Below are 16,806 nucleotides of genomic sequence, written 5' to 3' on the forward strand. Positions count from 1 at the left end.
TATTTAGAAACACAACAAACTCTGCAAGCAGCACATCCATCTTGGATAATTAACTGCTTCCCCTCCACTTGATGCTTCCTTGAAAATATTGCAAGAGGCTCAGATCACCCTGTAATGATTTTAATCCAACAGTCGTGATTTTAATTTGAAAATATATCTTGACAACAGTCAATAAGGGAAGTACATCCATAATTAATTTTGAGCTGGGAGTCTCACACAGCTCTGGCCTTCAATTCAGATAAACTGACCTTCAACTCTTGCCCCAGCAGGTTGAGATGTACTTAGTGCTCAAACAACAATTATATGTTACATTCTTTATTTGAAAACATCCATACTTGTGGGTCCACTTATATATATATAAACCTCCAGAGGTGCCTCCATTTTGTAAAACTTTAACTTTTTAAAGAGGTATCTTGACTATTTGAACAATATCAGATAAGCTCCAGCAGCACTTTTCAAAGCCTTTGTAGCCAGTACTAAGACAATTAGACTTCAATTCAAACATTTCAGTGACTTTTTAATTAGTGCTGTAATTTTCTCGGCAAATAAGTACATAGATATTAACCAGAAATAAATACCACTTTTGTTTATGTATTTTCTCATCATATTTCTGAGACTGCACTATGTAGTTGAAAAAAAGAGCATAAAAGAAGGTAGCAAAAGCCTGGCAATCACAATAAAACTGTATTTAACTTTAACTCCTCGCTCTGTTAAATCACACCCCAATATTTCCAAAAGTGTGGATTACACACACTTTTTTCCCCCACCAGAAAATTAAGACACCCATCATGCTTTTCATCACAAAGTGCTTTACAAATCACCTTAAGACAATCTGTGTTAAAATACAACCAGATCAAAGGTATCTTTGCAGACAGACACTGCCTTCTTCTCCTTGGCCAGATCCTCAGTGTCTGTAAAATGTCACATGGCAACCAAAGCCAACAAACCTAAGAGAATTTACACCTGTTGTAAATCTAACCCTTCCACATAACTTCACTGCCTTTACTGACACTGCATAAAATATAAGTCCAGGATGGCTTTTAATAGCCAGCAAGTAAACACGGAGTCATTTTCTTAGTAATATCATAAACTCACACACTGGCATCCAGAAAATGATGCCCATAATTTAAAATGTATATATACACCAAGCTGGCAGTATAAAGTATACATTGTGATTACTGTGCAAAAATATTCCCAGGAGCAGATTTATGCCCATAAATAAACCCTCCTTAACTATTTCCATGCAAGTTTACCCTCATTGCTCTTAAGCTTCCACTTCTCCATTTTTTTCCTCAGCTCATTTCCCCAAAAGAGCAATTGTAAAGTACATTTCAACACAATTGTATTCAATACAATGACTTCAAACTGACTTATCAGAAGAGGCCAAACTACTTTCACAAGATTCTCTAAATATGCAGCTCCTATGACACCAAAGTTTTTCTCCAAGAAGGAAGGTGGGTAACCCCAGTTTCCAAATTAGCATTTTAAACATGAGCCAAAATTTTCTGGAATTAAAATACCATTAAAGTTCATTTTATTTTATCGTAGTAGCTTTTAGAGGAGCATACCAAAAGCTTGCTCATTAGGAAAGACACATTTATCAACAGAATAACAAAAGCTTAAAAAAGGATGTCTTTATTTTTATTTAACAAATGACTCAAAATTACATTGACATTGTTTCATGTTCCTTTTAGGCTGGTAAGGCCAATACGCTTTTATGTTCCAAAAGTTCTTTTAACTTTTTTTATAGACACCTTTTCTTAAGAACAGTAATTTATAGAGACATAATAAGCCTTAAAAAAATACCTGAGAGGTCTTGCCTGGGGATTGCCTGCTTCTACATATGGATGTAAATAATCCTTTATGTAGAGATCAGCAGCACTATTAGAATGGGTGCAAATGAGAATCCTGCTGGAATAAATGGATGCAAATAAAAAAGCAATGAAGAAACAGAAAACAATTCAAAGCAGTAGAATACAAAAAAAAGGAAACAGTGGCCATCTTCCTGCACATCTCTCTTCATGAAACTAGGCACTAACCTACTGTATGATTCAGCCCCCAACTCAAACCCTTCACTTATGAGAAGATTTAAAGCTCAAACAGATTTTCAATAATTATTTCGCAATTATTAATCCCGACTTGATATTAAGGAACAGCTTTTATTATCTAGCACGCTGCAAAACTTGCCACGTCGAGCAAATCACAGCCATTCCACATATGGTTCATTTTAATTAGCTTTGTTCTGAAACACAGGCTAAGATTATAGAATTACTTTTTCGTTCAAAACACGACGCAAGACTCGGGTTTGTTTCCTCTATTTCTACATTTTGCTTGAATTTAAGTAAAAAAACCTGCCTCTTTTTTCTGCCAATCCAGTTATTCGGTGGCCCCTCTCACCTGGTATCCTGCTGTTGGAGTATGTGCTTGACTGCCTGAGCCAGAGTGAAGGTTTTTCCTGTCCCATAGGGACCGATGATAAGAACAGGAGGCAGTTGTATGGACAGGGGGGTCGTGATCGCCAGAACAGCCTCTTTCTGCTTCGCGTTGAGTCGAGGGTCCAACTGCTCATCCCATTGTCTGGGCAAAAAAAAGAGGCACCAGAGGTTACAAACACAAGCTCTGCCAACCCACTGTCAGGCAGGAATGACAGCAGGGAAGATTTCCAAAGATTTCCAAAGCTTTGGAGAAATCAGAGAGCCTTTACGGAGCTGCTGTATTGACTGGGGCACCAGGCACACGAAACAAATCAACAAATCACATGCTTTAAGCATAAAAATTTGATATTGGCAATAAATCAGTTGTGTTTTTCTCACAAGGAACCCAACTATTCTCAATTTACAACGATAATTAACCTGCATATTACATATGTTAGAAAAAGTACAGGCTGCACCATCCCCTGATAACAAAACCAAGTAAACATATCATGATTTTCTACCATTACCATGCAAAATAACAGTTGTATTAGTTATGTTTCTTCCCTGCAGTATTTACATTGTCAACTTTCAAAGTCAACAGTTACACAGCTCCAGGGCTTGGGAGAGTTATCTACAATCAAATTAAAAAGTAATTAAAAAACTAATTGCTACAAATTAACTACAAACTTCTCTTTACTTTTTCTTTTTTTTTTTTTAAGATCATCAAGGCACATACCTCTAATGGCAAAGCAGGCTAAAAAAAGGATCTGTGCTGTAACCAGCCAGTGATACCAGCACTAAGAGGAAGATGCTTTCAGAAAATTCCAATGAGCATAAGAGGTTAAAGATTTCTAGACAGAGTTTTTAATATTCCCAACTGACAGATTTAAAAGTAGACATGCATAGTAAAAAACACCTGTCACTGCTGCACATATGGCCATACTTTAGTAATGTGATCTGCTTTGGTACAAGCACCACACTTCTTACAGACTGGGAAAGTTTCTGTTCAGCAAGAGTCAGCAACAGGGAGTAAAATCAAGAGGGAATTCACTGAACTTTCAAGATGGTTATGAACAACAAGCTGGCAGAAGATTCTAAGAAATATCGGAAAGTAACAGGGACATAAAACAAAAACAGAAGAAAAACAGAGGGAAGAAACAGTTTGGAGTTAGGCTGATTCTTAAGGCAGGGCAAACCAAGACAGCAGACAGAAAAAAAACATACTTATTACACTGACTTAAACTGAACTCCAGCCCTTGCATCATTTATGTACAGAAAAAATATAAAACATTATACAAATAAATTATCTCAACTACAACCGACCTGTACACAAGATAAAGTTCCATCTACTTGACTTACCTTTTTATTGAAATCACTGCTTGCTTCCAAGCTATTCTTACACACTATTTCCTTGCAGGATTCACTCAAGACTTAATTAAGTCAGTGAGCAGGTTGTCACTGACCTCCAGTAGCTCTGTAGTGTAACTCGATACAAAACCTATTCCCTTCCCTCTCCCGGGGCTGTCATCCTGCAATCCCCCAGCAATCATCCTCCTCCCGCCCTCCTATCGATCTGTTCCTCCGACATTTCCAAAGGCAAACTAGAATTTTTCCAGTATTTTTTTGTCTTACATTATCCCAGGGTCTCAAGTTTCTGCCAGATCACTTTCCTTTTAATCCCTGAGCCATCTCCTGATTTGTCCTGCACCACAATCCCACTCCTCGCTCTCACCTTCGAGACCCCACACGACTCCTCCCGGGCTGGGCACGGGATCAGTTCCACATTCCTCTCATTTCCCTGCTCTCCAAGTGCAGAAACCTCATGCCTCTGTTACCCTTCCCTATGCAGCAGGAATACTGACCATATTCCCTGATCCTCACATTTCTCTTCCCGAAGCTTCCTCTTCGAGACGAACTATTTTCACTGCATCACTGCATCAGACTTAAGTTTCTTGAGAGGTATTTCTGTGACACAGGGGTTTATAATTTCATAAAGAAAACTGTGAGATATGTGTACAAAGAATCTCAGAGCTGCTTGCAACAGGGATCCTTCCAAGAGTCATTCCCACACCACATCCACACCCTCGGGGATACGTCCAAATTTGGGCTCGTTGCATCAAGCTCAAGAAGCACTAATGGATCCTTGCAAACAGGGCTCTGCACACTTGGGATCCTGCACAACAAACTCCTTGGAACTGGTATTTACATTCCTACAAAGTATCATATTTTCAGAGAAGAGAGGCAGTAGAGTAATTAACTGCAGCAGATTTGTTTTCTGCAGCCACAGTGGAACTGTGATGCCTCTAAAACTCCCAGCTCAGGGACAACCAATCAACAGGTTCTGGCCCTCAAGAGGATCACTCTTCCTGTTTTATTTAGCACAGTTTTACTCCCTTCTCTGAACCCCCTCACCACTAATGAAGAGTAAGGCTTGTTTCTCGTTCTAGGGCACATTCCAGCCATCTGTTATGAGAAATTCAGGCCTGCACTGCCACTCAATCTCTGATATTAAAGTGCTGGTGTTCGTGTACCTGTTGGGACTCCAGGGGATGGTGGGAGTCATGCTGACATCTGGAAACAAAATACTGTTGTCCTTAATCCTGTCCAAGGCATAATGCATTTCACAGAGGGGTAAGCGGTTCAGCTGGAACTGGAGTTCAACCTGCAGCACAAAACCAAGGAATAAATGAAGAGGTGAACAAAAAGGATTCATTTGGAAAATGCTCATTAGACTTTGCTGTACGTGACACATTTTTATCTTCCTGCAGAGGCTCTCAGAAGAAAACAGCAAACAGCATTCAGTCCAAAGATCTGTGATAAAATCAACCTGCTAATTTTTGTTGGTTTGAATCAAAGATAAATACAGCATTTTTTTCTAATGTGATTTCGTTGTTTGACTTCTAAGATAAGATTCCACTGTACTTTCAGAAAAATAATTAAAGAGAAAACATTCTTGGAAATTTTTTATTTAATACAAAAAACACTCCTGGAAAATACTATTGTCCTAAAACATCGTTCTTACAAATATAAGCTTTCACTCCTTTTTGTAAGAACAACCTCAACAAAAATGACAGGCCAGAAATTTTTATAGATCAGGAGATGACCTAAATCAGATGTGTGACCAGCAAAGATAAACCCCAAACATATTTCTAGTCAAACATTCTGGAGTAATATTAACTTGTCATTTAGGTTCAACTATTAGAACTCTCAAAAGTTAATTTCTAACAATCAGTTGCTTATTAATACACTCTTGGCTTTGTTCTCTCAATTACATGTGTTTTAATGCTAGTAAATAAAAGATATTGCCAACAAAAATTCTGGTAGAGAGCCAGAAACAACACGCAGAGCACGTTAACATTCCTGATTCAATTCAGAACTGAACAATGGAGAGTGAAATTAGTTGATACAGAAATATACTAAAAGAGCAAAGAGAAAAATACATTCTAAATTTGAGCTCAGGATAAAAGCAGCTCCTGGGGAAACAAAAACAGTTCACTCAGATTATCATTTACACATATTTAAATTTGCAATTATTAATCTCTCCAAAAACAAAAGAATCTGATCAGTGTTACCCCAGAGAACTCCATGTTCACAACAAACACAGAAGCCTTTAGACAAAATTTGACACAGATTTGCACTAATATAAACAGCAAAAAACCCCCCAAGAGCTGCTGAAGAACTTCAAGTGACTGACACACATTTTTAGGGTTTTTTTCCAAAGCGTTGCTGTCACTACATATTTATGTAATTACTGTGCTACAACTCTAATGAGCATTTGTGATTAAATAGGAGTAAATAAGTCCCTTTCTAAGATTTACAATGACTGTGAGCATGTTACAAACAGCAGCCAAATTACTGCAACCTGTCTGGAAAAGTACCCCTCATCTCCCTGGAAATATCTGTTGTATTTACAATTTCTATGGCCATCTTTATTAAGAGCTTTCACCACCACCTCACAGGGGCTGGTTCTGTCCTACCAATTAAGAGATGAGAAGAACAGGAGCAGAGCAAAGACGAGCTGGAGCTGGTCCATCAGCAGCCCCACAACAGGGAAGGTTGAACACTTCATGTCATCCCAGAGAAAAGCCATGGAGGTGACAGTCACTCCCATGTCCAAAGAAACAATCTGGCCTCACATCTATTAATTTTCTCCTCTATCACTCACTGATTCTCTATTAGTCCATTATTACTTAATCCCACTTTAATCTCATGACAATTATTGCTACCAATCAGAAGCAATAATAGAATATATTTTTGCAATTATCTTTTTTCGACAACTCATATAAAGACTTTAAATTGTCAGCTAAACTGAGTTTTCCTTACATACTACAAACAAAATCCAATTTGTTATATTAAAGATCACCACAGTTATCAAAATAAGACATTGAACTTGGGGGGGGGAAGAGAGATAGAAAAGCAGATGATCACTTCTCTAAACACAACAGGCCTCACTCAAAGCCACATAAACTTTTCTCATGAACCTTCCCCTATGGAGGAGAATTCCTGCTATGAAGGAATAATTTCTCCTTCTAGATTTAACTACTTGTTGTATCTAACACTCCTTTATCTGCCCACAAGGTCCCTTCCTACCACAGGGATCACACCTTTAAAAACGCTCTCGTGCCCCAGTAATGTTGACTTCTCGCCTTCAAAAGGATTTGGGAATTAGCATTTGCCTTTTTTCTGCCCTATTTCAATATTACACTGTTCATATCCTTATGTAGCGTGTAAAATCAACACCAGCTCTGCTGTAAATAAACAAGGTTTGCTTGTATCCCTGCAGATTGTAGCCATTAACTTTCAGTCTCTGGCAGATATAAAAACATTAAATATTCATCTTGACGATCACATTTTACAGCAGGATGTACAACCAGAAGTCTGAAGACAAGGGCAGTAACAAATCTAACAACATTAAGCATGGAGCTCGTTGATGTGGATGTGACTGCCTGGAAAACTTTTTTTAAACAGGACACATGAATGTTGGAGAATTCTTTTTCCCCACTGCTCTTCCCAGCAGGTGGTTCAAGATTTGTCAGGAACGACAGCACAGCTCATCCAGCCTGAGGGGCACCTCAAGCTCCTTCCAGAGCTCTGTCCTTCCCATCCCTACCAGTGCTGGTTTTGTCCCCCTAACCACATCCTGCAGCTGTTTGGAAAAAGCTGCCACTCAAATGGCAAATGGTCCCAAACTCATGGTTGGTCTACACAGGGAAAATATCTTTGCTCAGACAGACCCAAGGCTGACAACAGACCACACAGCGTAATGATGGTAATTTAAATGCAGAAAAATTGTGCTGCTCCTCTGGGTGACACTTTAACAGTCCCTTCTGGGAGTCCAAGCAAGATGCCTGGCATTAAATACCTCGTATTATCCACCTGCATCCACCTCCTTCTTTAACAGCTTGTGATTTGTTTTGGTTTTAATGCTGCTTGGATGGAATCAAATAGTCCTATTTGCTGTTGCAGAGCACTGAATGAGGCCATCTGTGAAGGAGATGCCTGTAACCTGCTTTAATATACGTTCCACAACAAGAAAACAGTGGGAAAGGAAGTTAATCCAGTGCCAGGTTCACAGGAGAGGACACAGAACAGAGGAACCACTCCAAAAATAAAACAGTGGCGGCAACCACAGGAGTTTAAAGCACCAGTTCACTCCATCCCACCTTCATCAATGGTACATTTGATAGCAGCAGAATGCGTATTTATTATAGTTCAGCCAGAACAGCAGGTAAACAAGGGATCAGGAAGTTTCCAAGATGAATTATTAGAAGCAGAAACAAAGGAAACCACCTAACTTATCCAAACCCCACAGAAATCAAAGCAGTTTTGTCAATGTTTAAGAATCACAGGGAATACCAACTGTACTGAAGAGAACAGCAAAACCTCCAGCATCTTTAACAAAAACTCCAGACATCCAAATTACAGTCTCCTCAGTTCTAACCTGAGGATCCCTTTCCAAATTTTCAGTTAATACTGAAATCAGAAAAAAAATCTCCTCACAATTGAAATTCATTCAAATATAGGTAACACTTTAAGAATTTGACCACCAGTTCACTGATACATGTAGGAAGTACTAAATGATTTTACAAACAACTTTAGGACCCAATTTTTAATGCAGAATAGATTTGCTGCCTCAGGCTAAGATTTATAAGACACTCAAGGAAAAATCAGTCAGTTCCTGAAGCCCCAGCTGATTTTGCATTCCAGTGGAGTTTCCAACAGAATCAATTAGGAAGTTTAATTATTGTTTTAAGAAAACAAACACAAAACCAAGAGCCCAGAACAACATAAGTCTTCCCAGCCCAATTATCCATGTTAAATTGAGGCATTAGGATTCTTGCATATGTTTCCCCAAAACAAAATAAAAGGGAGGAGAGAGAATCCTTCAGTGGAAATGTGTTCATTCCAGGCAACTCCAGTGACCTGAATCTGAGGTTCTTTCTGTTTGGTTACAAGACCAAACACGAGGCAGAGAGTTCTCAGAGCAAACCCCCTGCATCTCACACTCCCCTCAGACCCCCCTGCATCTCACACTCCCTCAGACCCACCTGCATTTCACACTCCCTCAGACCCACCTGCATTTCACAATCCGCCCGAAGGTTCAGCTCCTCGCAGCATTCCCTGGATACCCTCAAGAAGATATAATCCTTTGTCTTCTCCTCGATAGCTGCTTCATAAACCTTCTCTTTGGTTCCTTGGGTCTGGGCTGACTTCTCTTTAGTGACAGGCAATAAATAAACAGCATTGACTTTGGTCATCACCAGCCGTCCAGCCAAAGTGTCTTCCGAGAGCGTTTCCGTGAGCTTAAAGCGCCCAAAAAGTTGTCCATTTTGGGCATATTTTGCACCTCCAGAAACACCAGTGAGCATGAAGCTTGCTACAATCTGCAATTGCACTTTTATGTTGAACCTAAGCAAGAAAGCATCGAGTCAGTGCACAAAAACCCTCTCAGATTGGGAAATTTCAGGTATTCGCACTCAAGATTCACTTCATATATATCTATATCTATATATATTTTTAAATATATTTTATATATAATTTTTAATTTTTAAATATAATTTTTTAATTTTTAAATATAAACAAGTATGGTTAAACTGGCCCTTCATACGCAGCTGTCAAATATTCACACATTTTCCTTCTGATTACAGCCTGTAAAGCACATATTTAAAAGAATCAACATCTATGAAGTTTAAAAAAAGAACCCACACAAGAAAGAAACATATACTAGATTTTCTGACACCAAAATAAGTTTAGAGTGAAGGAGAGTTGCTATGCACGTGTCAAAGCAGTAAAAATTTCTATTTAAATAGTTTGTAGGCTATATTTTTATATATGTACGTATACTTATATAAACATATATATATATAAAAATAGTTTCTTAACTATGCAAGGAGAGATAGGCAGGCAAAAAGTAGAGTAAATTCCTATTTATCCCATGTTTCTCTTCCAGGCTGCACACCAAAGAGAGCAATCTCCATCTTAAAAGGTAAATGGTATTATACCTATAATTCAGAGGGATTGATTAAAATGCTTTGAAAAAATCAGACAGCAGGCATTAAAATGATTCCCTCATTTGAGATGAGGGAAGGGCATCAGAGGCTCAGCCCTATAAACCATCTATCCACAGAATTCCTACTGGCAGCAGGTTCTCCTGTAATCAGAGATGTAAGAAATTCATCCTTTGCAGTTGCCATTTTCTAGAAATAACGTGCACAACACATTAAACTGACTTATTAGAACACTTTCTTGACCTCTCACCAAGACACAGAAACCTCTTCCTAGGGTGTTGGATTTTTTAAAACAGATTGTTTCAACCTGGTTTTAAAAAGAACAAAAGGGGGAAAAAAAAGTCTGACACAGTAACAATATTCTGTTGTTTTCTCACCAGCAGCTTTTTCCTAAATTCGCAACAACTTACAGACAAAAAGTAAAACCCAGAGGTTTTCACAAATTAAATAAGCCTCTTGGGAAAATACCTCATTCTTTATGGCACTTTTCACACTCATACTTGTTTTATTTCACCTGTTCTTCTTATAATTTCTATTTTAACCTAATAAGCTGGTAATTCATCACCTAAGCCCTGTAGTATCAATAAACATAAGCCTGTAACCATAAAATCCAACATTTTAGCTTGCTAGGTAATTAAACATCTACCAAACCAATCAAATATATTTTTTTCCATATCTGGCACATCGTGAATCCTGCACAAAAGCTGCAAGTTTGCCCCCATGTGGTAACAGCTGCTCCTTTACATAATATGGGCATTAAGTCAGATCCACGTTTCCCAGTCCTCCACTCCCCAAAAACAAGAGATGTTTTCTTACCTAACAGGGATTTGTTTGGTTCATCAGTGAGCACAAATGTTACTGCACAAGTGACAGTGAAAGCAATCACTCAAAGGCATGTACTTCAGGGAGCACACAAGAATTAAGTGTAATCTTTCCAATTTCCACATGTACCAATAAAAAAACCCCAAACAAAAAACAAGCTTTCTTCTATACAAGTGCTGCACTATTCCAAAGGAGCTATCAGCAAGTTAGCAACCTCTGCAACAGCTCATATCTCATTCAGATAACTGTTAAAATACCATATAAAACATTTAACCGAGCAACAAGAGCTGAGAATTCTTACCGAGATACAATCATTTGCTATTGTGAATTTATTTTGTTAAAACTTCCCCCAAGTTCATCCCTGTGCTGCTGAATATGCATGAGCTCAAATTCAGATTGATAACAACGTGCTGGAAAACAGCATTACTGCATTTCTGAGTCGAGGCACAGGTTAGTGTTTTCATAAATGACTGAACAGAGCCTGCTGTGCTAAAGGGAATCTAAAGTTTAGAGATAATCAAGCAATTTCCATTGAGTAAGCTGACACCTTCTGGCAAACTGCTAAACTGCAAAATTCTCTAAGGATTTGATTTTAAAAAAATCAGAAGTTGTTTCTTTCATCCGTTTCTCACCCTTGCTTTGCAGGTTTAGGCAAAATAAGGTTTTCAGTCAGGCTGATACAAATTGAACAAACAGAAACTTCCATTTCCTCCTAAGCACTGCAAATCCCAGCCTACCTGCAGTGCTAATGAAACCAGCTACAAGAACGCCTGTTGTTCATATTTAAACCCACAGAAATTAAAGAAAGACTTCATAAATCATTAATCATCCAGTACCAATGCAAACAATAAATTTCCCAAAGGCAAATAAACCCGTTCTGAGCGAAGCCCCGGGCAGCACTTTGTTAAAAGCACATTCAGCACATTTGCTGGGAGTTCAGACAGGGTGTGCAGAGGGAAACCTGCCTATGGAGTGATCAATGGAAGACACAGTAATGACAAAAGCAAATTTATTTTCCATCAGAGCTGGTATTTTATGTTTCACTGCCTTGAGGATAAAGCTGCTCTGCAGTTCTGGTAGCACAGAAGGAGTCGTGTGTCACCTCACACACTCTTTAATGTTCATTTAAGGAAATGCACAGTAAGTTCTAGTCACTCCAACCATTACATATGGCTTTTCTTTTTCAATGAGCAAGAGAGAAAGGAAGAGTTTTAAAACCATCAACAGGTGTACGTAGGGCAACACTTTCCAAAATCAAACTACTCTCAAGATCAGAACATTGCTGTGCTTTTCCTCATCCAGTGTGTTTGCACTTGAAATTAAATAGCAGTGACTCCCTCATTGTCCTATTTTGTGATGTGCTCATGTGGAGTAACTTTTATAAAAGCCTCTTGAAATACTACAATAAACATGATTTAAAAGTGAAGCTCTCTGAGTCTACACAGAGTGAACTCCCTCGTAACTGAGTTCAAGATATTTTAGAGCCACTGACACCTTCATGCAACACTCTCCAGTAGTTCCACTGAGGTGATTCCACATAAAGCTGAAAAAGTGCTTTCCTAGAAAGTGAGAAACCATCAACAGTCTCAAAACCCAAGGATACACTCCATGAACTGCAGACACTCGTGTTACTCCAGTGTTGTCTTAAGAGACCATGTTGACAACTCTGCTACTTTGCCAGTTCACGAACCATTAGAGTGCAACAGCTCATCAACGCTGTCACTCACAGCACCACTCCAGAGGTACTAAAACCCACTTGCACTTGTATTTCTCAGCCCATTTCTAGGCTTGCAACCCTGACACTTCACTGGAGAATACCCAGCGTGTGATCTCAGCCACAGAGGAGTGGAAATGTGTGCTGGTTTGAGCCTTGCTGCAATAAAGTGGGTCAGCTACAAGATCAAAAGAATGTTTCTGACATCAACACTATCAAAACAGAAGATTTCAAGAACATTATTAACACTTACTTATAACTTATCAAGCAATAACTTACTCCTGCACCAAACAGTCCAAAGAGGAAGCATTACACACAGGATACACTTATTTTTCTTTCATGTCTCCAGGCTTGATGCTCTTTGGTTTCCTATGAGGCAGGAGAGTGGAACTCTCCATGTGAAAATTCACTCAGCCAAAATACTGTTTATGTTTTGATCATGTTTCATAATATTTACTTTAAATCCACCTTTTTTTTCCCAAAAAGCCTTAGGAAAGTCAACCTGTTTATAAATATGTATGATGGAGAGTATTTCTGCATGCTGAAGAGTGTTCAAGCCTGACTCCTCCACGTGTTAGACTCCAGCTCAAGAGCAGAGGGCAGCAGTGATAAAAGATATGAAGAAAAACAGTTCAAATGCTGCCCTTCAGCTGAGATTAAAAAAAGAAATTGCATCAATTTTCTGCTTTAAAAGCAATAGAAATACAACTACTCATAGTATTTTCTTTCTAAGTTCTACAGGGGTGATTCAGCTCTGTAGCTCCAGGAGTGGTTCTTCATCTTAAAAAAGACATTCCTGATTTGGAACTTTCTGTAGTTGACAGAACTAAATTTGCTATAAAATTAGGCTAAAGGGGAGTTACATCTTTTTAACTTTCCATTCTGAGTAGTGCAACTACCACATGAATGCAGGCAAAATTTTTAACCTATTAAACTACATTTAAACAAAAGGCCCCAGTGGGGGGGAATACATGGGAATTTTGCATCTTTTTCTTGCAGCTACTCCAGTTGAGTAATTTGTACATAACACCTCAAGACAGAACAAACCAAACAATGTGTACTATATGTCTTTTGTTAGGAACTTTTATTCAGAAGCTGGGTTTCAGCCTATTTAGAGAATAAATATAATGAAATCAGCTGCCACATCACTGCAGATCAGAGTTTGATCCACCCACAATTCAACCCTTTATAAAAAGATTTTATATATTCCTTTGCCATAACCTACTTTCACACAGGAACAAAAATATAACTATTATTCATATATTTTATTCCTTTGCTATAACCTACTTTCACACAGGAACAAAAATATAACTATTATTACTGTATTTTTGTATAGACAAAAAAACAAAAATAATTATTACCCAGACATCAACAAAACCACGTAAAACAGCTGCTTAGTGCTTCAACTGTAAGCACAGACTTATATTTAGTGTTTGTTTTTAATGAATTAGCAGCAAGTTATATTTGTTAAGTGCTAGTGACACTTTTACCAAACATTACTATTCCCGGGCTCCTTCAGATTCATTTCAAAAGAAACAGGAAGACTTAGTATCTTAAAGAAGCATGTAGGTTTAATGAAAAAAAGTTGCCATCTTCATTTTAGTAGGAATGTTTTTATAAAGGAATCACTTACTTGCTGACTTCCTTATACTGTGCTATCTCCTCAATGTAAAGGAGGTCGTGCAGCCGTGACTGATAGTTGGTCTTGGTCAGTGATTTGTCCAGGACAGATTGTGTAAAGAGCTGGTCAGCAGACAGAGGGATTTGGTATCTGGTCAAAAGGCTCTTCTCCAATTCAGTAGTTTCATTGGGCTCAAACTCTACAATAGTCTTGGACGTGGAATCCCAGCGCTTGGCTGTGGTGAGGAGCTGTTGCCGGGCGTGCATCAGGTATTCAAGATCTGGGGGTAGATACAGAACAGGGAAGGGAAGTAAATACAAACCCCAGGTGGTTTGGTTTTATTTCAAAAAAAAAAACCAAACAAAACCAACCCAACAAAACCCACTAAACCAAATCCCATTAGAGATAATGAACTAAACACAGGTAAGAGTCCCCTCTGCCCACAACAGCTTGAGCAAGTTCACTGCCAGTACTTACCATACCTACTTTTCAGGTGAGCACAGAGAGCAACCAGGCTCTCAAACAGTACCAAGAAATAAAGTATTCTATAGACAGCAAATAAAATTAATAAAGACAAGCGAGGAAAGTACTTTTATTTTAATAACCACAAGCAACTTTGAAGGACTTGGCATCACAATGCACTTTCAAAGCCTGACTGCAACATCATTTCAAAAGCATACAGCAGTGAAGAATCCTACAATACATATTATAAAATTTAGAAGGTCATAAAAACAAGTTGATAAACCAGCTGGTAAGAAATTTGCAACATTGAAAGCTTTTTTAAAAATTCTACACTCCCCCAATATGTTCATTGCGCAGACAGTTGCACTACACAGCTAAGGCTATTTTGCTAGGCAAAACTTGGGGAATATGACCTAAAATGATATAAAATTAGAAAATCAAAAGGAAATTAATTTTTCAGTATACCCTCATTTCAGAGACCACATATCATAAATGAGAAACAAAAGACCGAGCACTCGTCTACAGCCGCCCAAAATATATCCATTAACACCACAAAACCACTATGACAACAGTGAATCACTTAACAGAACTGCAGCTAAAATTGCAGAGCTGAAAATATTTGGCATTTATAGTCAAGCTATGGTATCTTAATGTATTATCTCTGAGTAAGATTTAAGATAGGTATCCAGGATATCACACCAACGCTGAAAAGTGCGCAAAAAACACATTCTCAAATTCAAATTAAATACTTAACATCATCTTGACTGTCTTTATTCAAAAAAACCCAGCATTTTAGCAAAAGGAATCTCAGTTCAGCTTGCCTGACTACAGGAACATGGCTTATCTTACTAGTTAATCTCATGTGTTCACTAAGAAGTCACATTTAAATATATCCCTCAAGCCTGAACCGTATCAGGAGCTACAGTTGTAGGGCAAGAAAAAGCCTGTGTTTGAAATCACAGCACCATGAATGAAGCTTTCTCTGGTACAAACCACACCTCAGATCCCAAAAGCTCAGTAACTATGCTGGGATTTAGTCCTTGTTTCCTGGAAAGACAGCCATTGAATTCCCAGCACTGGAGAGGCTTTCCCTGGAAGCCTCATATAAACTGTCCCTGGCACGGACTGTGCACACAGTGACCCTCTCCTGAGGAGCAGATTGTACACACTCAGTGCAAAACTTCCTTCAGTTCCCTTTTTTCCATCGTAAATAAAGATTTCAAAACACAGAATGGAGACTCCTCCATTAAAATATTTTAATGTTGACCTTTCATTCCTGCCCAGACATCCAGGCAGGGCCCTGAATTACATGCAAATGTAGAGACCTCGGGCATCTTTGTGTTAGAAAAGCATTTCCACCAGATCTTAATTCATGTATGGCAAAAGGAAAAGAAACTATGGAATTGGACACACATCCAAAACAGTTATCCCTTTGCTTTGCCTATTACACACTCCTTAGATGACAGAGCAAAAAGCCCAGGATTCTGTCCTTAAACACCTTAACACTTGTCGTTTGAAATAAATATTAGCAACGACCTGCTTGCAGCCTTCAGCATCCCTCTGCACACAGACAAGCAGTCTGGGAAAGGAAATATCAGTAACTGATGCTGGAGACACTTCATCCATCACCTTCCCATGGAATTCAATTGGCTGTTCCTGGGGTCACTGTGGTCAGGAGCTGGTTTAAAACAACAAGGCCCCAGACCACAGATTGGTTTGACAGTAACTCTGACTTTGCAAATAAGTCGTGGCTTGTTCCCCTTGATCTTGAACAGCTTTACAATGAAAGGGCTGTCCTCCACCAGCTCAGTGTCCTGGGAAGCCTGTCAGCTGGGATTACCCACATGCTACGTGGAGAGCATGGAACAGCTCCCGAAAACACCACGGCCTTGCTGCTCCTGAGCTGCTTCTCCTTGGCAGAGCAACATTCTCTGCTTCAAGAGACATCACAACGTGCCCAGTCTGCTGCTCCTGGCTGCAAGGACCTGGGTCATCTGCAAAGATCCCTTCCTGCTCTTTGGCATTTGCTATTTACAGTTTCCTTCAGTTAATGCTGCAAATGTTAATCTGCTATATGAAAATAAAGGCCAGGAATAGAAAATTGCTGTCTTCTCAGCTTCATCTTTTTCCCTTCTTTCTCCCTTCTCCTCTTCTTTCTGCTTAAATCCCAGTGCTACAAGTCTGCTTCTTTGGTGTTTGTATTTCTCAATTTTTCACTAGAAATCACCATCCTGCATCCCACCCCCTGGCCTGCTGCCAAGTGAC

The 16,806-nt window shown here is 38.9% G+C and overlaps 1 protein-coding gene across 6 annotated transcripts in view; it reads right to left on the reverse strand.

Annotated features, from left to right (window-relative positions):
* HELZ (helicase with zinc finger) overlaps positions 1 to 16,806 on the reverse strand; it is an 85,055-nt gene that overhangs the window by 37,597 nt on the left and 30,652 nt on the right. For 5 of the 6 annotated variants that reach the window (XM_017811849.1, XM_017811850.1, XM_017811846.1 and 2 more), the window contains 5 exons: positions 14,092 to 14,359; positions 8,990 to 9,323; positions 4,946 to 5,076; positions 2,398 to 2,577; positions 1,807 to 1,911 (listed from right to left, as the gene is read on the reverse strand). In XM_017811849.1, coding sequence (XP_017667338.1) covers positions 1,807 to 1,911; positions 2,398 to 2,577; positions 4,946 to 5,076; positions 8,990 to 9,323; positions 14,092 to 14,359 — 1,018 coding nt within the window. The remainder of the gene's footprint in view (positions 1 to 1,806; positions 1,912 to 2,397; positions 2,578 to 4,945; positions 5,077 to 8,989; positions 9,324 to 14,091; positions 14,360 to 16,806) is intronic. The other variant, XM_017811851.1, reaches the window with a different exon arrangement.

This window comes from Lepidothrix coronata, unplaced genomic scaffold (assembly GCF_001604755.1).
Source record: "Lepidothrix coronata isolate B3197 unplaced genomic scaffold, Lepidothrix_coronata-1.0 Scaffold34, whole genome shotgun sequence".
NCBI classification, from domain to species: domain Eukaryota; kingdom Metazoa; phylum Chordata; class Aves; order Passeriformes; family Pipridae; genus Lepidothrix; species Lepidothrix coronata.